The sequence below is a fragment of the Mizuhopecten yessoensis genome, unplaced genomic scaffold (assembly GCF_002113885.1).
Source record: "Mizuhopecten yessoensis strain PY_sf001 unplaced genomic scaffold, ASM211388v2 scaffold10621, whole genome shotgun sequence".
Taxonomy (NCBI): Eukaryota; Metazoa; Mollusca; class Bivalvia; order Pectinida; family Pectinidae; genus Mizuhopecten; species Mizuhopecten yessoensis.
The window spans coordinates 897,536-922,913 of record NW_018408638.1 but is presented as its reverse complement, the minus strand read 5'-3'; the positions used below and the strand labels follow the sequence as shown (position 1 = coordinate 922,913).

At 37.4% G+C, this 25,378-nt stretch overlaps 1 protein-coding gene across 1 annotated transcript in view; it reads right to left on the bottom strand.

The window, feature by feature from the left end:
* The window catches only part of LOC110461443 (two pore calcium channel protein 1-like), a 30,536-nt gene extending 6,376 nt beyond the window's left edge, over positions 1-24,160 (bottom strand). The window contains exons 1-16 of the mRNA XM_021514895.1: positions 23,575-24,160; positions 21,798-21,880; positions 18,199-18,319; positions 17,784-17,912; positions 14,493-14,615; positions 12,073-12,191; positions 11,176-11,280; positions 10,816-10,942; positions 9,726-9,927; positions 9,233-9,377; positions 8,337-8,501; positions 6,951-7,015; positions 5,781-5,862; positions 4,091-4,160; positions 3,506-3,728; positions 700-790 (exon numbers count right to left, since the gene is read on the bottom strand). Of these exons, the coding sequence (XP_021370570.1) occupies positions 700-790; positions 3,506-3,728; positions 4,091-4,160; positions 5,781-5,862; positions 6,951-7,015; positions 8,337-8,501; positions 9,233-9,377; positions 9,726-9,927; positions 10,816-10,942; positions 11,176-11,280; positions 12,073-12,191; positions 14,493-14,615; positions 17,784-17,912; positions 18,199-18,319; positions 21,798-21,880; positions 23,575-23,823 (2,099 nt within the window). The 5' untranslated portion in view covers positions 23,824-24,160. The remainder of the gene's footprint in view (positions 1-699; positions 791-3,505; positions 3,729-4,090; positions 4,161-5,780; positions 5,863-6,950; positions 7,016-8,336; positions 8,502-9,232; positions 9,378-9,725; positions 9,928-10,815; positions 10,943-11,175; positions 11,281-12,072; positions 12,192-14,492; positions 14,616-17,783; positions 17,913-18,198; positions 18,320-21,797; positions 21,881-23,574) is intronic.
* Between the last annotated feature and the right edge of the window lie 1,218 nt (positions 24,161-25,378).

Genomic DNA, 25,378 nt, shown 5'->3' with positions numbered 1-25,378 from the left:
TATTTCTTGTTATGTACATGAACAATTGATCAATTTACAATATGTACCATTTAATTCAATGATATGTATTTTATTTACCCTGAAATGGTAATATCTCTAGCTATTGTAAGCCTACACATGTTGTAGTAAAATGCTGAGGAGTTAAATATTGTCAATAGTTTATTGGTTAGACACTGACTTGCTAATTACTACCAATTACACATTTTTCAGATAATGTCTATAGTTGAAAAATCAATAAAGGGGCATAACTCCCACAATAATACTACACTTGATCGATATTGTCTGTTATGGCATATATAATATAAACAGTGTACATACAACTTCCGACTGATGATCGAACCATCCATGTTTTATGTTTAGTTCTCTGACTGAACACTGAAAAAGTTCTGGAGATTTTTCTTAACACGTTCTGTTTCTCAGCTTTAAATTTACATGGTAAAGTAAGTATACATAGCAGATCTATAAGCATATGGAATATGGGAGAATGTAAACGAATAGCATAAACAACATCATAGCACTCTCATAGTACCAGCCAGATATGTACTCTAACATGTCTGTGTAATTTATATAAACAATAGATATTTCATATTTAATATACAGTTTATTTATGTTTATATTTTTCTGGTGCTGATCTTAGATATATGGAACAGGTTCATAAGTCTGAGCACACAATTACCTCTAACACCGAGAAGGACTTACTTGAGGACTATAACAACACAACAGAGGTGGAACACGAAGAAGTAAATCCTGGCCGCCTTGTTGGTAACGATCACAAACCCAGAGGTAATCAGTAACACTGCGTCAAGGAAACTAAACATAATGTTACCGCGGAAACCATCTACAATGGAGATCTGCGCATAGCTTCAAAGAAGAGAATTATACTTCAATACATCTTTTTTTAAACAGGTATTTTGATAAAGTAAATGACTGAATCAACCTTAATATAACAAGATTCCCAGAGGGCCTGTATTGCTCACCTGAATATGTTTAAAATAATTGGTATTAAGTAAAGATATACATACATTGTATGAAATTTCAGAAAGATCCATCCAGTACTTGAGATAAAGCAAGAACAAACTTCAAACAGAGCCCCACCCCTATGCCCCTAGTGGGGTCATACCCACCGTTTACACAAAATTGAGTCCCCTTGGCCAAAGGATGCTCCAGACTAAATTCGGATAAAATCACTTAATCCCTATGGTAGAAGAAGGATTTTAAAGGTTTTACCTCTATTTCCCCTATTGGGTACCTCCTCTCTACCTCCAGGGGGGTTAGACACACCCTTTATACAAGATTGGTTCCCCTTCACCCAAGGATGCTTCATACCAAGTTTGGACAAAATCCTGTCATTCTTACAGAAAGAAGAAATACAAAATTGAGTCCCTTGTGCCAAAGATGCTCCAGCCGAAATTGGGAAGAAACCCCTTCATCCCTATGGTAGAAGAAGGATTTAAAAGGTTTACCTCTATTTCCCCTATTGGGCCCCACCCCTCTGGTCCCAGGGAGGCCACACCCACCGTTTTTACAAAATTGGTTCCCCTTTACCCAAAGATGCTCCAGACCAAATATGGAACAAATCCCTTCATTCCTACAGAAGAAGAAGGATTTTAAAGAATTTGCTTTATTTCCCCTCTTGGGCCCCGCCCCTCAGCCCCCAGGGGGGCCAGACCCACCATTTATACAAAATTGAGTCCCCTGGGCCCAAGGAATCTCAAGACTAAATAAGGAAAAATCCTTTAATCCCTACGGTAGCAGAAGGATTTCAAAGGTTTTACCTCTATTTCCCCTATTGGGCCCCGCCCCTCTGCCCCCAGGGGGGTCACACACACCGTTTATACAAAATTGAGTCTACTTGGCCTAAGGATGCTCCAGACCAAATTTAGTCAAAATCTACTTGGCTGTTCAGGACTAGTTGCATTTTAAAGGAAAAGTTGACGGACGGACGACTGACAACGGACGACGGACGCTGCAGTATGGCATAAGCTCACCATGGTCCTTCGGACCAGGTGAGCTAAAAATTGTATAACAAAATAAAAATGTAGTTGACAATGATTACAGTATTTCCACTTTTCAACTCACTTTTCAACTCATTAAAGGGAATGTGTATTTTATTTATCAGCAATGTTGACATTTCCCATGTCATTGGAGACAATGTATGAGTTAATAAGGCTTGAACAGTGTCAACCAAGGAGCTCCATCTCATCACTAGTGTTAGACTTGAGCAGTGTCAGCCAAGGAGCTCCATCTCATCACTAGTGTTAGACTTGAGCAGTGTCAGCCAAGGAGCTCCATCTCATCACTAGTGTTAGACTTGAGCAGTGTCAGCCAAGGAGCTCCATCTCATCACTAGTGTTAGACTTGAGCAGTGTCAGCCAAGGAGCTCCATCTCATCACTAGTGTTAGACTTGAGCAGTGTCAGCCAAGGAGCTCCATCTCATCACTAGTGTTAGACTTGAGCAGTGTCAGCCAAGGAGCTCCATCTCATCACTAGTGTCAGACTTGAGCAGTGTCAACCAAGGAGCTCCATCTCATCACTAGTGTTAGACTTGAGCAGTGTCAGCCAAGGAGCTCCATCTCATCACTAGTGTTAGACTTGAGCAGTGTCAACCAAGGAGCTCCATCTCATCACTAGTGTCAGACTTGAGCAGTGTCAACCAAGGAGCTCCATCTCATCACTAGTGTCAGACTTGAGCAGTGTCAACCAAGGAGCTCCATCTCATCACTAGTGTCAGACTTGAGCAGTGTCAACCAAGGAGCTCCATCTCATCACTAGTGTCAGACTTGAGCAGTGTCAACCAAGGAGCTCCATCTCATCACTAGTGTCAGACTTGAGCAGTGTCAACCAAGGAGCTCCATCTCATCACTAGTGTCAGACTTGAGCAGTGTCAACCAAGGAGCTCCATCTCATCACTAGTGTCAGACTTGAGCAGTGTCAACCAAGGAGCTCCATCTCATCACTAGTGTCAGACTTGAGCCGTGTCAACCAAGGAGCTCCATCTCATCACTAGTGTCAGACTTGAGCCGTGTCAACCAAGGAGCTCCATCTCATCACTAGTGTTACTCCAACAATGTTTGAGGTTTTACACGGCGAAAAACTTTTGACAGGCGCCGCAGTCGGCAAAATCATATCCGATTGGAAAAAGGCCGACCAGCGCCCTCTCATGTTATGGGAGTACACTAGTGTCAGACTTGAGCCGTGTCAACCATGGAGCTCCATCTCATCACTAGTGTCAGACTTGAGCAGTGTCAACCAAGGAGCTCCATCTCATCACTAGTGTCAGACTTGAGCAGTGTCAACCAAGGAGCTCCATCTCATCACTAGTGTCAGACTTGAGCAGTGNAGACTTGAGCCGTGTCAACCAAGGAGCTCCATCTCATCACTAGTGTCAGACTTGAGCAGTGTCAACCAAGGAGCTCCATCTCATCATCTCATCACTAGTGTTATTGAGGGATTATTGATCAGTGTTAATATAGATACAAACTTTAGTATAAATTAAAAGGATATCATGCCACTGATTGACAACTGTCAGCTCAAACAGGACAACAAGTGCCCTGAGGATGTCGTTGAAGTTGTTATTACAGTAGTGGTTCCTGTAGAAGGCTGTGTTGTTTAGTAGGACATTACCACAGTACAGTTCACTAGGTTGTCTGTCGGAGTTGTACGGGTAGAAACGGATCAGGCCATGGAACACCTCCATACCGATTATAGCAAATATATAGTAAAACACCTGAAAAAACAACCGAAACACAGGTAAATCTTTACTTAAACACCTGAAAAAAACACAGGGAAAATACAGGGAAATTCAGAGTAAAACACCTGTATGTAAATGAATGGAAAAACATGTAAAATATAAAGTAAAATACCTGTAAAATCAAGGGGAAATACAGGGGAAATTTAGATAAAACACATGTAGAAACAACAGACTGTTATAAAAACTTAAGAATGTAATGGAAAATAGCAGTTAATGCAAATATCAGTAAAAAAATAATACAAAATAGAAATGTAAACCTTCAGTTATTACATTTTGAGGGGCATATGAAAACCTATTTGACTACAGTATTATAGTCTGTATAGGATGTATACACTTACAAAGATGACTCCTCCATATGTTAGAATGGACGGTCCAATGTTTACAATGGTCATCAAAATAACCTTGAACCTGCAAAATAGAGTTAGATGTATAACAAGAGTATCAGTGGAACTGATGTATGCTCTCCGAAAACAACTTTATTGGAGGCTTTTGCTGTTTGTGAATTTTGCATTTGGTTAGATTTATGACACATATTGGTAAAAATATGTTGAAGTGGAGGGTTTTAAAGAAGAAAAATCATGTTTTAACAAAGGGCAATAACTCTATTATTAAGGGGCTGCAGACCCTGAATACGGTACAGTGCACATCACCTTAGTGTGACTGATGTACACACCAAATTTCATGCAGGTCCTAGCTTCAATGCAGGCAAAGCTATGCTCTGGACACAACATTTAAGCAAAGGGCAACAAAGGGCAATAACTCTGTGAATAAGGGGTTGTCAGCCCTAAACTTGGCACAGTGCACACCGCCTTAGTATGACTGATGTGCGAACGAAGTTTCATGATCCTACCTTAAATACATTTTAATTTCCATAGCCATTCTTATTCTGATATATGTAAACAGTTTAATCTGCCTTCTTTGGAAAGCAGACAACTATATTTGGATATTTGCTTCCTTTTTAAATGTATTCATGGGCTGTTCGACTGTTGGTTTTTAGTAGAAAAGATTGGTATTTTAGCTCCAAGAAAATTTCTAAGTTCTGCTAGGGTTTTACAATTTAGTTGTCCACCTAGTAGGATTAATGTCCGAAAATTTAGCACTATTCATCGTGCAGTAAGGACTTTTTACAGAAATGCCCGTGAGCTTGACTGTATATTTGATTGTACCTTGCCTTCTTTAAAGTCTCGCCTACAGGCAGTATGTTTAAGATGATTATTATGCTTCTGTATGCATGCTACACTTTTCTTTGTTTGTATATATTAATCTATGCTCCGAACACGACATTTTAGGAAATGGCAACAAAGGGCTTCTTTTTAGCACGAAGCAGCAAGATATTAGGGACCCTCTTTTTAGTGTTGGAAATACATTCCACAAGACAGGGTACTGCTACAATCCCTAGTAGGTTCTAACCTCTGAACAAACTTTGGTACCAAAAATAAACAAGGGCCATAACTCTGTAAATAGTAGTGAACCATACCATACATGACACTCAATCATCCTAGAGGTACTTCATACAAAACGTTGGCAATTGAAGGGGACAAGAGTATATGAGATATGCCTTATTAAACAATGTAATGCACAGTGAATAAAGGGCCATAATTCTGGATATAGTTGGGCATCAGACCCGACTCAGTGCCTGACACTCTGTCATCCCAATAGGTAATTAACATACGAATTTTAGCAAATTGAGGTTACACAGTATTTAAGCCATGAACAAAGTGAGGTTAGTGAATGAATGCAATTATATTGTATAGAGTGAGGCAGGAGACCTTATTTTAGTATCCCATCACTCTGCCACCATAAGACTGCCACCAAAAGATGTACTCAAATGTACACAGGACAGTTCCTTGAGCAGTGTTACTTTGATTTTTTACTGTAGGATAAATATATGAACTGGAGAGTGACCAGGTCTAGTAGTAAAATAACAATCATCTTGAGAATATATAAACCGTGCTGGAAACATCGCTCGTCTCTAGAAACAGGTTCCACATAACGTAATGTCAACCAGTGATAATAAGTGTTACATACCTCTGGATACTACCAAATATCTTAATGAGACGCACTACCCTCAACACCAGTAGGGGATCCAGAGTCCGCAGTTCATCACTGGCTGTAGTAACAAACACATAAATGGATCACTGTTAACAGCTTCACTGGCTGGAGTAACAAACAGATAAATGGATCACTGAAATTGTTAGATTCTATCATAATTATGCAGGTATGAGGGACAGGGAAATTCTATCCAAGAGTGAAGAATTTGGGTAAAAACTGAGGCTTTGCTAGGATTCTGACACTAAATTTTTCACTCAAAGTTAGGATTTTCCTATCGAAATAACATTTAGAATATCAAAATATGTGAGTGTAGCTAGCAAAAATGAATATTACAAAGTAGTGACGAAATGGCGAAAATGTACCACACAATTAGAAACAAATGTTTGGTCGACCAAGTCTAACAGCATCTGTCAGTCTCATAAACTGACAAGTAGATCATGCAGGTGAGTAAACAGATCCCAATCAGAGAACCAGTTTGTCAAATAACCACCGAGAAGGGAAACAAATGGAGAACGAGTGCTTATCTTTCATTCATACCCAGAGGGAAGCGGGTTTGTAGGTTGGTCAACAATGCAGTCGTGTAAATTCTGCCTTCAGCTTAGCTTATTGTTTTTAAATATTAGTTCTGTTATATCCTATTTCGATTTTGTTCCAATGCAAGTGTTCCGTAAGTGAGGTCAGATCAGCATTACTTACAAATGTGAGGTCAAGTGTGAGGTCAGATCAAACATTACTTACAGGTGTGAGGTCAGATCAAACATAACTTACAATAGTGCGGCCAGATCAAACATAACTTACAAGTGTGAGGTCAGATCAAACATTACTTACAAGTGTGAGGTCAGATCAAACATTACTTACAAGGTTGAGGTCAGATCAAACATAACTTACAAGTGTGAGGTTAGATCAAACATAACTTACAAGTGTGAGGTCAGAGCAAACATCACTTACATGTGTGAGGTCAAGTGTGAGGTCAGATCAAACATTACTTACAAGTGTGAGGTCAGATCAACCATTATTTACAAGGTTGAGGTCAGATCAAACATAACTTACAAGTGTGAGGTCAAGTGTGAGGTCAAATGGGAGGTCAGATCAAACATTACTTACAAGTGTGAGGTCAAGTGTGAGGTCAGATCAAACATTACTTACAAGCTCCTTCTGCAGCTTCTATGATAGAGGCTATGGCCGCAGAAAAAATGACAAGGAAATCAAAGCTGGAACAAACACAGCACAACAATCATATTCTACAGACAAACAGCGACAGGCGATACTCTTTGTCTAACAATAAACAAAGGACAACACTCAAAATCCACAATCAAACACCAGACAAAAGTTATTGTCAAACTATAAACAAACACAAGACAAATACAGAACAATACTCATTGCTTAATTATAGAAAAATGGCGGACAATACAAGTACTTAGTGTCTTACTATAAAAAAAAACAGCACAAAACCCACTGTTCACATAAAAAATAGCAAACAAGGTAAGATAAACTCACAGAATTTATTAACAAGTCTACAGATAAGGGGGTCTATCTAGCTATCACCTGTAACAGTACCTCCCATAGACCTGATGGAGAATAGCCGATAAGCTATTGACCCAAAGTGCTGAAGAGTAGAGTCCTGAAAAGCTGTGGCCAACAACTCGTATCAAACATGACTTGGACGACTGTGAGTGACCTGAAGCTCGTGAAAAACCATGCCATAGCCTGATTTCTTAATGTCTGGAAGTCAGCAAGATTTTGGAGTCACATCACTCAGGCCTGGAGTTCAACTCACTGTCTTACCCTGAGCCATATAGAGTTGATGCATACAGTCCAGCTAACCCTAGTTTCTGGAGTTGGATTGACCAATTTTTGATGTTTAGAAGTAGACTGGCAACATTAATAACCCATGTTACATGTTATTACATGATGCCAGTTTACTGCCATAAGCCCAAAGAAGTATGTGAAGCATTGGTTTTATAACCAAGTGAGGATATGAGGACCCCAAAGAGACTCTAATGAAAGACAAGCATCAAGCTATGCTTATTGTCAAACTCTATACACAAACATAGAACAATATTATTGTCTAATAATAGACAAACATAGGACAATTTTCATTGTCTAATTATAGACAAACATAGGACAATTTTCATTGTCTAATTATACACAAACGTAGAACAATATTATTGTCTAATAATAGACAAAGATAGGACAATTTTCATTGTCTAATTATAGACAAACATAGGACAATTTTCATTGTCTAATTATAGACAAACAGTACAATTTTCATTGCCTTATTATAGACAAACACAGAAAATTTTTCTTTGCCTTATTATAGACAAACATAGAACAATTTTCATTGCCTTAATATAGACAAACATAGGACAATTTTCATTTTCTAATTATAGACAAACATCAGAAAATATTCATTGTTTAATAAAAGACAAACATCAGACAATAGTCATTGTCTAACTACATCAACAAACACTGGACAATGATAACTAAATATAGATTTATGCATGCATGAAAGGTTAAGCATAAAATTCTTACATGTTCCAAAATCTTGTGAAGAACTCACGGGGCCCAAATACATAGAGTTTGAAGGTGATCTCCAACATGAAGAGGGACAGGAAAAACCAATCAGCACTGTCCACATCAAACCCGATAAACCAGGCATTCAAAAAAATCAAAAAGTCGAAAAAGAAACGAAAAAATCTGCAAAACAGAAGATATTAGTAATGAAATAAATATCTTTTATATCAAAGTAATGGAATTGCCCTTCAAATAGAAGTATATTTATTTATTGCAATGCAAAAGAAGGATCCATATAACAATGGGGATACAAACCACAGATAGCTAAGATTAGGAAATACTGACGACGGGATACAAACAGGCTCCAGGATCATGAAACAATCTTATGTCTAAAACTGTCTTAAATTCTGACAAGGCCAATCACAGATAACTTCACGAAAAGTGACTTCATACGGCTGAACAAAAACTTAAGTCAAAGATGGTTTCATCATCCTGGGGTCTGTTCTTCAACGCCAACTTTTGCGAAATGCATCCAAAAGTTTCTACGGTTATATGCAAATTAAATGAGTTGATGAGTAAGCATGGGTTTGATAGTGGCTAACATATTACTCACAGAGTAAGCATGGGTTTGATGGTGACTAACAGATATTACTCACTGAGTAAGCATGGGTTTCATGGTGACTAACAGATATTACTCACAGAGTAAGCATGGGTTTGATAGTGACTAACAGATATTACTCACAGAGAAAGCATGGGTTTGATAGTGACTAACAGATATTACTCACAGAGAAAGCATGGGTTTGATAGTGACTAACAGATATTACTCACAGAGAAAGCATGGGTTTGATAGTGACTAACAGATATTACTCACAGAGTAAGCATGGGTTTGATAGTGATTAACAGATATTACTCACTTGTGCCTGACAACCTTCTTGACAAAGTTGCTGATCTTGGAGTTATATATAAAGGGAATCCTCTGTTCCAGGAAAGTGAGTCGGTCACGGACCTCTGACAGTCGCAGCTCCAATAAATCAGCTAGACTCAGAAACTCTACCTTAGCTGGACACGACAATAGAAACAACACTAATAAACATCGGTGTAGAAATGTCAATACTGATAATGGTGATTGTAAACAACAACTGAGGGTGTTTGAAAAGTTTAACAGCTAAAACTTTTTAAATCCAGTCGCCACTAATCTGTTTGTTCCATTATCTAGCCACCAGTATCAAATTGTCTTACAACCCAGCAACTTTGATTAGGAAAGAATGCGGCTCCGTTATCAAAGGTTTAATCTACACAAGTAGAACATATAGAGATAACAGGGAGACAGGGTGTGTATATCCACCCCCTTAAAACTTACATGTATTTAACTAATACATAAACTATTGGCCTGTACTGAAAACTTACATATGGTGTGATTGGCATCCACATCTAGTACCCTCATCAGGAGGTCGATGTGGCGTTGACTTTTGTCAGGGACGACGCGCCTCATTAGCTGACACCAAGTATTGTGGTTTATGACATAGCCAGATTCCCGCTTCAACTTGAGGATGTTAAACGCTTCGGCCAGTTTCTTTCGCTTCCCATACACTGCAGCCTTGATCTCATTCTACCACAGACAGAACACGCACATTGCAGGGACCTTTTTAACTTGAGTAGTTTAAACAGACAACAGAAACTCTTCAAATTCCTAACAGCCTTACTTTGGTCAGAATTTGTCCCTTACATAGATTCTGGTAAATCGGGATCAAATGAAATATCTTAAAGATCAAAAGATCACCAGCACTTTGCATAACAAATCCTTTGATGGTGCTGACATTCAAAAAAGTTCCAGTTGGTGTTAAATGTTTTTTATTATTTATATCATCTAAGTTTAAAAAGAAAATTTTGACCACTTAAATAATGTGGTATAAAAACAAAGAAAAAATGATTTTAGACTGAAAAATATGAACTTTGGACACCTTCATAATGTCATTCTCTAGAACTAAACTTATGAACTGTTACTTTGTTCAACTATTCCATATTATTCTAAAGTGTCATTTTCAGTGGAGCCTCAACTATTCTATATCATTCTATAGTGTCATTTTCAGTGGAGCCTATTTAAGTACCAGTGTACAAACCTCATCTTTTTGTGAAGACATTTACTGTGAGCTTTGTGTAAGGAAATGTCTTGAGCATTTTGTGAGGAAATATCTTTGGGGCTTTGTGTGAGAAAATACATTTATTGAAAATACTGTGAGCATCTTTTGAGAAAAGATCTTGAGCTTTTTCTGAGGAAATACCTTGAGCTTTTTGTGAAGAAATTGTGAAGAATTACCTTGAGCTTTTTGTGAAGAAATACCTTGAGGTCTTTGTGAAGAAATACCTTGAGGTCTTTGTGAAGAAATACCTTAAGCTTTTTGTGAAGAAATACCTTGAGCTTTTTGTGAAGAAATACCTTTATCGTTTTGAGAGGATAGTGATTGAACCGTGTGTTGTGTTTTTGGTGAGGACATACCTTGAGGTTTTTGCGATAGTTGTTGTAAATGGCAGCCAGTACAATGCTCATGAAGATGTAGAGACAGATGATGATATAGCCAATAAAGAACAAGGCAAACCACTTGTTCTCATCATAGGCCGGCATCCTGAGGACAAGGAAGTGTTCACCCAAACAACCTCAGCATTATTACAATAAATTGTTCTTTTTTCTGTAGTGGTATATGAGACGTTTTTTAAACTTAGATTGAATAGTGTGCCTGAATAGTTTTTTGTTATCAAAATATAATCGTCTATTGGTATTGCGAACTTATGAAATATGATTTCCATTGAATTTAGACTATAACTTTGTCATAATTAGTGACACATAGGTAGGACTTACATGACGTCGGGGTTGTTTGCTGTGGTTACCAATACGTACAGATCCCAGATACTGTCCAGGTAATTTTTAAAGTACAGCTGTCCGTAAGGGTACTTCATACCTTGTCTGTGCTCAGTCAAAATGTATACAGTAAGTGTGGTACGTACCAAGAGTAATGATCTTCACTCCATAAAACATTCTCGTTAGTTAACCAAGCTGATGCAGATATTGACCAACATTTCGACTTTTTTAATTTAATTTTTGACTGATTTTGAAAGTTAGGATATCACCATCTTTGTATTTAAAATGTAATGAAATTCATTCTTAGTTTTCAGAGATATTGAACAAAGAAAGTTTGCTGATAAATCTGAAATATTCCATCTTTATAATTAACTTGATCATGGATTTTACTAGAACAGAGATAGACAACAAGTAATGAACAATGGAATACAACATTTATATAACCATTATTATCCTTAGACCAGACATGCGTAAATGATTATTGTGTACAAACAGTAAACTAAAGTTAGTGTCACAGACTAGGTCAGTGCCGTTGTACATCAGCATGCATGAAATTAACAGATAAAGAAAAATACACTTGAAAGACAGAAATAAACACATTTCGTTTGTGGAAGCATGCATGTACATTGAAGCTTGTTTCAACTTTCTTATAACAGAAATTTACATGAATTAGTTATAGCTTTCCTCACTTGAAACATGCATTTACTTAATTAATGTAAGCAAGAAAGTTATTTTTGTTAATATAATCAGCTGATCACATCCAATCATGGTCCTCTACACAACCTAGCACTATAAATCCAGACCAACATAACAATTTCTAACAAATAGTACTGTACTAGCATATAATTGGAAAAATAATCTCTCTTTTTATTCTAATTTTAAAGAAAGTAGAGTTACCTTTTGCTAAAAAGCTTGAGTGCTAGTAAAGCAAAGAGGAGCACACTCAAAAGGAACAAAATTAGAACATTCATTATCTCGGGAACAGTCCGGCGGATGTTCCGGAAAGCCCTGCGTACCTGGAGGAGGTATGAGATTGGTTAGGAAAGCAAAATGAAAAGGTTAGATGTTTAATAGGAAACACACAAAAAATTGATAAAACCTGTCTCATCAACAATCTGGAAATGTGACACCTGGTCAGGGGTAACAGATCAAGAGGTGTATTATGTTTGAGGACGGAATCTTGAGAAGTAGTATCAGAAAAAGTGTTGCATGTACATCAATATCATTATTCCAAACAATCAACAGGTTACAAACTAATCCTATATTCATAAATATTTGATAAGACAGGTTTTTTCTACATAAAGGTAAAAATAGCAATGTTTTAGAACACACTTGATGGCCCTGAGCATAATTTTTATATATTTTGTCATTTTCAAATCCACAGTAATCGTAAAATATTGACTGATTTAATAGGTTTCAAAATAATCAACATGCAAACACAAATATCGTATGTTCAAACAAATGCAAAACAAAAAACAAAATCAAAGAAAAATAAATTTTAGTGCTGTAGAGTGTTAAAAAGAAATAACTACAAGCATGTTTACTTCTACGTGACATAGTACACACAATGGGCCTGCTCCTCTACCTGACATAGTACCCACAATGGGCCTACTCCTCTACCTGACATAGTACCCACAATGGGCCTACTCCTCTACCTGACATAGTACACACAATGGGCCTGCTCCTCTACCTGACATAGTACACACAATGGGCCTACTCCTCTACCTGACATAGTACACACAATGGGCCTACTCCTCTACCTGACATAGTACACACAATGGGCCTACTCCTCTACCTGACATAGTACACACAATGGGCCTACTCCTCTACCTGACATAGTACACACAATGGGCCTACTCCTCTACCTGACATAGTACACACAATGGGCCTACTCCTCTACCTGACATAGTACACACAATGGGCCTACTCCTCTACCTGACATAGTACACACAATGGGCCTACTCCTCTACCTGACATAGTACACACAATGGGCCTACTCCTCTACCTGACATAGTACACACAATGGGCCTGCTCCTCTACCTGACATAGTACACACAATGGGCCTACTCCTCTACCTGACATAGTACACACAATGGGCCTGCTCCTCTACCTGACATAGTACACACAATGGGCCTACTCCTCTACCTGACATAGTACACACAATGGGCCTGCTCCTCTACCTGACATAGTACACACAATGGGCCTACTTCTCTACCTGACATAGTACACACAATGGGCTTACTCCTCTACCTGACATATAGTACACACAATGGGCCTACTCCTCTACCTGACATAGTACACACAATGGGCCTGCTCCTCTACCTGACATAGTACCCAAAATGGGCCTGCTCCTCTACCTGACATAGTACCCAAAATGGGCCTGCTCCTCTACCTGACATAGTACCCACCATGGGCCTGCTCCTCTACCTGACATAGTACATACAATGGGCCTGCTCCTCTACCTGACATAGTACCCAAAATGGGCCTGCTCCTCTACCTGACATAGTCCCCACAATGGGCCTGCTCCTCTACCTGACATAGTACCCACCATGGGCCTGCTCCTCTACCTGACATAGTACATACAATGGGCCTGCTCCTCTACCTGACATAGTACCCACAATGGGCCTGCTCCTCTACCTGACATAGTACACACAATGGGCGTGCTCGATTTGTGGAGTGATGTTGACTACTCAGAAGGAACTGGTGTTAACTGGTTATATTATGTGACTGACTAATATTTGGAATGAGCTCTGGATTCAACTATAATCTATCTTCTGACACCACATCCCCATCAACATCATAAATAGCCAGTGTTTATACACAACGAAGTTTAGATAGCTAAATTCTGTTCAAGTTGTAAAATGTTTACTTAAGCATCCATCTTGAGACACATTTCAGCCATAAGCTGAACCGGCATACACAGGGTAGCTTAACTAGCTCGCATTGCCAGTGTTACATTAATTCCAATTGAGCGGCGTGCCTGTTTAGCCAGAAGGCCAGAAATAGTAAAGTGAGTAAAAGTAGAGCATGCCCGATGTGTTTACCTCTACATAACAATAACCTCGGAGATTCAATTTCAACAAATTATATGACAGAATATGAACATTTTGTAGTTAACCATAGCAGTGGCAAGCATATCACATCAGACAGACAAAACAAAATTAAAATTAGAGTATTAATAATAACTGAACAAAAATAAATCTGGATACAAAAATGTAAAATAAATCTGAGAAATACTCTACTCTTCAGACAAGCATTAGTCCATGAATTACATTGATATGAAAATCAAGGTTTCCTGGTGTGAACAGCAATGTTACCTGTTTCCCGTCGGAGAAATTGATGATAAACAGTGGACGAAGTGGACGAGACCACCTGACAGGGTTTGAGTTCGGAGCCACGTTCACCCATATAATGTAGCATATGATGTCCAGGAATGTTAACTGTAACATACAGACATGGAATCATACAATGTCAATTAGCATTAACTGTAACATACAGTCATGGTATCATACAATGTCAATTAACATTAACATTAACATACAGACATGTTATCATACAATGTCAATTAACATTAACTGTAACATACAGACATAGTATCATACAATGTCAATTAATATTAACTGTAACATTCAGACATGGTATCATACAATGTCAATTAATATTAACTGTAACATTCAGACATGGTATCACACAATGTCAATTAACATTAACTGTAACGTACAGACATGGAATCATACAATGTCAATTAGCATTAACTGTAACATACAGAGATGGTATCATACAATGTCAATTAACATTAACATTAACATACAGACATGTTATCATACAATGTCAATTAACATTAACTGTAATATACAGACTTGGTTTTATACAATGTCAATTCACATTAACTGTAACATTCAGACATGGTATCATACACTGTCAATTAACATTAACTGTAACATTAACTGTAACATATAGACATGGTATCATACAATGTCAATTAACATTTACTGTAACATACAGACCTGGTATCATACAATGTCAATTAACATTCACTGTAACATTCAGACATGGTCTCATACACTGTCAATTAACATTAACTGTAACATTAACTGTAACATATAGACATGGTATCATACAATGTCAATTAACATTCACTGTAACATTCAGACATGGTATCATACACTGTCAATTAACATTAACTGTAACATTCAGATATGGTATCATACAATGTAAATTAACATTCACTGTAATATACAGACATGGTATCATACAATGTCAATAAACATTAACTGTAACAAACAGTCATGGTATCATACAATGTCAATTAACATTAACTGTAACATTAACTGTAGACATGGAATCATACAATGTCAATTAACATTCACTGTAACATTCAGACATGGTCTCATACACTGTCAATTAACATTAACTGTAACATTAACTGTAGACATGGAATCATACAATGTCAATTAACATTAACTGTAATAGACAGACATGGTATCATACAATGTCAATTAACATTCACTGTAACATTCAGACATGGTCTCATACACTGTCAATTAACATTAACTGTAACATTAACTGTAACATATAGACACATACAATGTCAATTAACATTAACATTAACATACAGACATGTTATCATACAATGTCAATTAACATTCACTGTAATATACAGACATGGGATCATACAATGTCAATTAATATTAACTGTAAAATTCAGACATGGTATCATACAATGTCAATTAACATTAACTGTAACGTACAGACACTGAATGATACAATGTCAATTAACACAAACTATAACATACAGACATGGTATCATACAATGTCAATTCACATTAACTGTAACATACAGACATGGTATCATACACTGTCAATTAACATTAACTGTAACATTCAGACATGGTATCATACAATGTCATTTAACATTAACTGTAATATACAGACATGGTATCATACAATGTCAATAAACATTAACTGTAACAAACAGTCATGGTATCATACAATGTCAATTAACATTAACTGTAACATACAGACATGTTATCATAAAATGTCAATTCACATTAACTGTAACATTCAGACATGGTATCATACACTGTCAATTAACATTAATTGTAACATACAGACTTGGTATCATACAATGTCAATTCACATTAACTGTAACATTCAGACTTGGTATCATACAATGTCAATTAACATTAACTGTAACATTCAGACATGGTATCATACAATGTCAATTAACCTTCACTGTAACATACAGACATGGTATCATACACTGTCAATTAACATTAACTGTAACATTCAGACATGGTATCATACAATGTCCGTTTTATTAACTGTAACATACAGACATGGTATCATTCAATGTCAATTAACATTAACTGTAATATACAGACTTGGTTTTATACAATGTCAATTCACATTAACTGTAACATTCAGACATGGTATCATACAATGTCCGTGTTATTAACTGTAACATACAGACATGGTATCATTCAATGTCAATTAACATTAACTGTAATATACAGACATGGTATCATACAATGCCAATTAACATTAACTGAAACATACAGACATGGTATCATACAATGTCAATTAACATTAACTGTAACATTCAGACATGGTATCATACAATGTCAATTAACATTAACTGTAACATTCTGATATGGTATCATACAATGTCAATTAGCATTAACTGTAACATACAGACATGTTATCATACAATGTCAATTACATTAACTGTAACATTCAGACATGGTATCATACAATGTCAATTAACACAAACAGTAACATACAGACATGGTATCATACAGTGTCAATTAACATTAACTGTAACATTCAGAAATGGTATCATACAATGTCAATTAACACAAACAGTAACATACAGACATGGTATCATACAGTGTCAATTAACATTAACTGTAACATTCAGACTTGGTATCATACAATGTCAATTAACATTAACTGAAACATTCTGAAATGGTATCATACAATGTCAATTAACACAAACAGTAACATACAGACATGGTATCATACAGTGTCAATTAACATTAACTGTAACATACAGACATGGTATCATACAATGTCAATTACTTTAACTGTAACATTCAGACATGGTATCATACAATGTCAATTAACATTTACTGTAACATACAGACCTGGTATCATACAATGTCAATTAACATTCACTGTAACATACAGACATGGTATCATACAATGTCAATTAACATTAACTTTAACATTCAGACATGGTATCATACAATGTCAATTAGCATTAACTGTAACATACAGACATGTTATCATACAATGTTGATTAACATTAACTGTAACAAACAGACATAGTAACATTAACTGGACTTTCACAACATCATGTATTGATCATGATACGACCATCCAAGGTTTCTTTAACTGTCAGCTCTGTGGAGATGTTTCCTTTCCTTGCTTGAGACATATGCATTTTGCTGTGCTTCTATCAAAATGTCAGATTTTTTTCATTTGGTGACTTTTTTTACCGTCACAGAGAATTAAACCCTATGTATCTTTGTTTTAACTTATCCTTGAAAGCTTCTCACCTGTCAGTTTGCCTATCAATATTGGTGACCTACGTGTTCTATACATACTATGATGCTGACAATGATGAGGATGTTTTTGGTGTCCCTCCAGAAAATTTCAGGCTCGGTAAAGTATGCTGCATGGCAGAATCGGAACAGGAAGTAGACGAGACACACAATCTCCATAATAATGGACGCCTGATGACAAAAATCGATAACATTTATTCATAGAACATCTAATTCTGTTTTAGTAAAAAATAGACAAAACTATCTTATATGAGTACTCTACTGGTCATGCTCCTTTTGCCTGTTAATTATGAGTCTAGGAAAATAAAATAAATCTCAAGTGAGGTATTTGTGTTCTGAGCTTCATCCAAATCAGGGAAAAAAGAAGCCAGTAAGAACAATCTGATGTCTTCGCTATAACCTATACAGAGTGTTTGTACACCTTGAAAATTATGTATTCAATCATGATTATATTTACCCAGTAGGGGATTTCCCATCCCGGTCGTGCAGGTTTCTCCACCATGGCCAATGACAGATCGAGCAGAATAAACAAGTAGAGCAGCCAACGCAGGTAAACCTTGTGGTACAGGTTGTATGACCTGGAATAGGGTAAGATATACATGGAGTAGAACTTGTGGTACAGGTTGTATGGCCGGGAATAGGGTAAGATATACATGGAGTAGAGCTTGTGGTACAGGTTGTATGGCCTGGTATAGGTTGAGATTTACATGGATTAGCACTTGTGGTACAGGTTGTATAACCTGGTATCGGGGGAGATATACATGGAGTAGAATTTGTGGTACAGGTTGTATGGCCTGGTATAGGGTGAGATATACATGGATTAGAACTTGTGGTACAGGTTGTATGACCTGGAATAGGGTAAGATACACATGGAGTAGAACTTGTGGTACAGGTTGTATAACCTGGTATCGGGGGAGATATACATGGAGTAGAATTTGTGGTACAGGTTGTATGGCCTGGTATAGGTTGAGATATACATGGATTAGAACTTGTGGTACAGGTTGTATGACCTGGAATAGGGTGAGATATACATGGAGTAGAACTTGTCATACAGGTTGTATGACCTGGAATAGGGTGAGATATACATGGAGTAGAACTTGTCATACAGGTTGTATGACCTGGAATAGGGTGAGATATACATGGAGTGGAACTTGTGATACAGGTTGTATGACCTGGAATAGGGTAAGATACACATGGAGTAGAACTTGTGGTACAGGTTGTATGGCCTGGTATAGGTTGAGATATACATGGATTAGAACTTGTGGTACAGGTTGTATAACCTGGTATAGGGTGAGATATACATGGAGTAGAATTTGTGGTACAGGTTGTATGGCCTGGTATAGGGTAAGATATACATGGAAAAGAACTTGTGATACAGGTTGTATGACCTGGAATAGGGTAAGATATACATGGAGTAGAACTTGTGGTACAGGTTGTATGACCTGGAGTAGGGTGAGATATACATGGAGTAGAATTTGTGTTCCAGGTTGTATGACCTAGTATAGGGCGAGATATACATGGAGTAGAACTTGTGGTACAGGTTGTATGGCCTGGTATAGGGTGAGATATACATGGAGTAGAACTTGTGATACAGGTTGTATGACCTGGAGTAGGGTGAGATATACATGGAGTAAACCTTGTGGTACAGGTTGTATGACCTGGAATAGGGTGAGATATAAATGGAGTAGAACTTGTGGTACAGGTTATATGACCTGGTATAGGGTAAGATATACATGGAGTAGAACTTGTGGTACAGGTTGTATGACCTGGAATAGGGTGAGATATAAATGGACTAGAACTTGTGGTACAGGTTATATGACCTGGTATAGGGTACGATATACATGGAGTAGAACTTGTGGTACAGGTTTTATGGCCTGGTATAGGGTGAGATATACATGGGGTAGAACTTGTGATACAGGTTGTATGACCTGGAATAGGGTAAGATATACATGGTGTAGAACTTGTGGTACAGGTTGTATGGCCTGGCATAGGGTGAGATATACATGGAGTAAACCTTGTGGTACAGGTTGTATGACCTGGTATAGGGTGAGATATACATGGAGTAGAACAAGGTTAATAAGGTGAAGAGACATATGTTCTCAATGAATCAAAATAAAGGGTTAAAGGAAAGGGGTAATAATTCCTTACATCCAACATTAAGGATAACAGAGACAGGGAATAAGTTATAAGTTACTGGTGTGTTGATATTATTTGTAACAGGGAAGGGGGGATAAAGCATCACTGAATCAATATCAAAGGTAACAGGAAAGGGGAGCTAAGTCATTACAGAGTTAATATCAAAGGTAACAGGAAAAGGGAGATGAGTCAACACAGAGTCAATATCAAAGGGTAAGAGGAAAGGGGAGATAAGTCAACACAGAGTCAATATCAAAGGTAACAGGAAAGGGGAGATAAGGCAACACAGAGTCAATATCAAAGGGTAAGACGAAAGGGGAGATAAGTCAACACAGAGTCAATATCAAAGGTAACAGGATTGGGGAGATAAGTCATCGTTTAGAGTTACAGGGAGTGATATACATAACCAAGACACAATCCAGAAAAACAGTAGGGTGGGGAAGGTCCTCACAGAGTCCAAATATATCATTATAAGTCCTACTATAATGTTTAGGCAATATAATATATCCTTCCGCACTCTATGAGTAAGACATAAAACTCTCAACCCTCAGGGTAAGATTCTTAAATATCTGGCCCTTGGCAAAGCTTCAGGCAAGACATTTAGGAATCTAACTCATTGGATTGCACTGTTGAGACATTTCTGTCTTACCCTCTAGGTGGGGAAAGATTATATTAGTAACAGTAAATGCATATCTTGTAATAAGCTTTTATCAATACTTGAGGTAGTTTTTATTTAATCTATTTACAAAAGTAATATGTAGACCAAGAGATTTCTGATTTCTTGCAGTCATATTTTCTTTCTAATCAAGCAGCTTGAAGGTGAAAATGACATATGCAAAAATAGAGAAAATAGAAAAACCCTGCTAATAAAGATTGAGAAACATCTGTACTTTCTTTCTGTTAGATAGTGACAGGAAACTGCAACAAGAGGCCCAGAGGGCCTGTATCGCTCACCTGAATATATGTTTAAAATAATTGGTATGAAGTAAAGATATAGCACTCCATGGTAGGTGCTGTAAGTACATATGAAATTTCAGAAAGATCCATCAAGTACTTGAGATATAGCAAGAACAAACTTCAAACAGAGCCCCACCCCTATGCCCTAATGGGGTCATACCCACCAATTATACAACTAAATTAGGATACAATCCCTATGGTAGAAGAAAGATTTTAAAAGTTTTACCTTTATTTCCCTTATTGGGCCTCGCCTCTCTGCCTCTAGGGCGGTCAGACACACCGTTTATACAAAATTGGTTCCCTTTCACCCAAGGGTGCTTCATACCAAATTTTGACAAAATCCTGCCATTGAAGAATTTGCTATGTTTCCCCTATTGGGCCCCTCCCTTCTGCCCCCAGGGGGGCCACACTCGCTGTTTATACGAAATAAGGTGCCTTGTGCCCAAGGATGCTCCAGACTAAATTAGGATAATATCCCTTAATCCCTATGGTGGAAGAAGGATTATAAAGGTTTTACCTATATTCCCCTTATTGGGCCCCGCCCCTCAGGTCCCAGGGGGGCCACAACCAACATTTATACAAAATTTTCTATGTTTCCCCTACTGGGCCCCTCCCCTCAGGCCCCTGAGGGACCAGACCCACGGTTTATACAAAATTGGTTCCCCTTCACCCAAGGATGCTTCTTACCAAATATGGAACAAATCCTTTCATTCCTACAGAGGAAGAAGGATTTTAAAGAATTTACTATATTACCCCTATTGGGCCCCGCCCCTCAGCCCCCAGGGGGGCCAGACCCACCATTTATACAAAATTGGTTCCCCTTCCCCCAAGGATGCTTCTGACCAAATTTGGTCAAAATCTGCTCAGTCGTTCATGACTAGTAGCGCTTTAAAGGAAAAGTTGACGGACGGGCGACGGAAATCATACTATAGTAAGTATTTAACAAGAAACTGTATTACATACTGAACATATTGAGGTTGTTTTTTGAAGGTGAAATTCCTGCCCTGGGTGGCATCTTTTACCAGTGTGACAGCCAACACCAAATCCTGAGGAAAGACGAAAGACAAAACTCATTGTAAATTAGTTTGATGCTGTTGAAATGGTTTCAAAAATTGATCACGGTTATATGAGTCGTCATTGAGAATTTCTCTGTCAATTCTTGGTCCTAGGTTTGAAACAATAGTCTGAGCAATTACATAGCCTTCTTACCACATGAACAGCAACTTGTAGAATGTCATTCAGTAGATACCAAAAGTGAAACATATTAACATATTGTGTAGCTCCATATTTGTAACACTAGACAAGAAAATCATTAAATCCTTTATTTTTTACACTGTCCATAAGTATGAATCATGTACAGCACAAAAATACCTTTTTTTTATTGAAACAAAGAACTTTGTGTTTTATTGCTATATTATTGCAGCAAATACCTTTAGCTAATTGTAAACTAAATGTTAAACATCATGAAATAACACAACAGGAAATAAGAAAACCTACACTGTGATGTACTATACACCTTCAGTCCTTAGTACATATATATAACCTCATTACATTAGGGGATAGTTACTAGTACTGGAGTTACGTTTTCAAGGAATTTGTGTTAGGTTTAATTTGATCATATATATAGCATAGTAAATTCAGTATGCATATGTATATAAAGTACATTATTGTAGATGAGTTAGTTTCAAGTATAACAGCTAGGCAAAAACATCAATGGGCCAGACCGGGTTATTATTTTTTCCTGGACCTCTAAACTCCATACAAGTACAACACTTTCACCATAATATATGGTTATTCAATGACACTAACTTTATCTGAACACATATTCTAGTTATGTTGCTAATGCCATATAATCTAGTAGGTTACAACGTGGTGTATTCTAGATCTCTGATCCTTCAGGGAACTAGGATGGGCTTAGCTGGGATAACGTAGCTTTCTGACGACGGGAGTTTTTCTTTATATATATTGCTTCCTGCCGGGGCAGAGGAGGCCGGGTACTAATATTAGTACTAGGATGGGCTGAACTCCAGAAAGTTGTCCATACTCTGCTTCTACATGTACCATTTATTTGACACCCTCAGTACTTATATAAGTTTGCTGTTTTAACAGAGGAACAAGATCCTGGGGCAGGATGTCCTTGTACAGATTAGGGAACAAAGTTCAGCAGTACAAGTGTATTGGGACACTACATCTCAACATGTGTATGTGTGATACATGTATTAGCACTGGAGGATATATTACCATGATGTTCTTTTTATTGGTCGGTGTTCCCAATGTCTCATGATGTGCTTATAAACTATACAGCATGTAGCTATAGGCCCTATACCATATAGTCTGAAATAACTAACGCTTTCAGAAACTATTTTGATGGGGCACCCTTTTAAAAAAGTTTTTGAAGGAAAAAGTCATTTATTTCAGACAATGACACCCCACTACTCAACTCCAACCATTTGGAACTCCATTCTAGGTAAGCAAAGCTGAGCAAATGGATGAAGTATCTTATTTCAAATATGAAATACTGAGGAACTTAAATTATCCATTTGATGGTCATTGGAAAATATACAGTATCTTGCTCAAACTGAGCATCTAATCCAACTGCAGGATTCAACTTTTTGATATGTACTAGTACTATGAAAACACATGTTGGTTGCAACACTTGTAATCATGTGCACTGTGCAAACACTCAAACAGACTATATGAATACCAGTTGTCAGCTAAGCTGTTAATTCTTATACAGCACCTGTTCTTTGATTTGAATTTTCTCAGAGCTCCCAAACACACTTTTTCTTCCTCTTAGATGTGGTCTGGTACCATTGGCCGTATCGTGGTAGTCAGTGTCGGTATTGAGTGTATCTTTACTCTGCTGATTGTCTTTCTGGATAACCACCTCGTCTGGACCGTCGTCTTTATCGTTGGCATTATTGCTAGGATCATTACCTAGCACTGGGTCCACAGTTATGGTGGGAATATCTGTATCTGATGTGGCCATGGCTTGTTATCCATATACGTTTGTCATATTGAGTTAGAGATTGAAAACAAATCTTATCCGTGAATAAAGGTGTCCACCATTATGAACACCTGCTGATTACATCACAGCTGCTCAAAGCACTTCAGATTGAAGTCACGCAAGTTGATGCGACCGATATTCCTGACGATGACAGATCCCGTGTGAATGGGTTACTGAAGCACATTGATGGTACACGTATTTATAATCTCTACAGCATTAGGTACGAAACCGAAACCACCTAAATGAAGAATGATCCTTCCACAACCCGTAGCAGACAGCATAGAGGGGCGTTTTTCTCAGCTTACGACATAAAGGGAGCGCACTCATTTTAATTCATTTCCTTGTTTGCGGATTGTTTCATTCTGCTTGTAGATCTGATTGTTTTTATTATAGTAGCTAATTATTGTGACACTATAATTAAATTAATATTGATATTATATACAGAAATAGGATTAAATAAACTTCTTATGCACATATTATATTTATAATTAGATGTCTAATGGTTTCTCCCTTTCTAGGCGCATTCGATTATAATATGAAAATACAGTTACCTCCCTTCTCTAATATGGTGCTGTCTAGGGGCATTACGTTTTGATTGATTTGTTCCCCTATAATTTATCAAGAAATAAACAAAATCAGATATTAAACATCAATTTTTAACATACTTTTTTGTTTACATATAATTTCTTCTCTACATTTCCATTGCATGATGAATTGTAGACTTAATGAGACAGAGACATTGTCGAGTTACTTTTTTGGTTTGAAATCTTATTGTTTGAGATTAGTTTTACAAGTTTAATGATACCGAAAGGGCAAATTAGTTGGTTAGTGAGTGTATTTCAGCTGATAAAGAGGTTCTACATGTGTTAACTAAGTATGCCTTTTACATGAGAGAACTACGAAGAAGACAACACAATCGGTACATGTGTACTGACTTCATCATTCGATTTAGTAGGTTTTATGTTGGTGTTACATGTAATAGATGCAAATGTACTGTTAGAATGAAGGAATGTGGTCAGTTCACTGGGGTCACTTGAACCCAGACTCTAACTCCAGGTGTACGGTAATCACAGACAGGGCCACGGGCACCATTTTGTAACGGGAAAGAGAGCAAGGAACTTGTGTGCTGCCATCGAGGGTCGAAATTCATTGGCCGAAGGCTAACTCTTAGATTCTATATGGCGAGCGTAATCATAAATATCTTTCTATCTTTTAATAGAAAGCATAACAAGCAACTGTCGATGGCAATATATTCTGGTTATCATGCATTACAGGAGAGATGTCGATGTATTGTTTCATAAAATGTAAGCCTTTTGTCTTATCTAACCGCATACAAAATTGTTATTAATCCTTGAAAGTTACCTTTAATAACAGAATTTCTAGAAATAGATCTAAGTGATATTTTTTATGTCGACGACTTATTGATGCTTTAGTGTAGGCTTCACCATTGGCGTTCACACAACAAACTTGACAGGGATAGGAGGTTGTCACCGTGTGCATAATATCGGTGATACTCCTTCCAGCTGCCACAAACAGG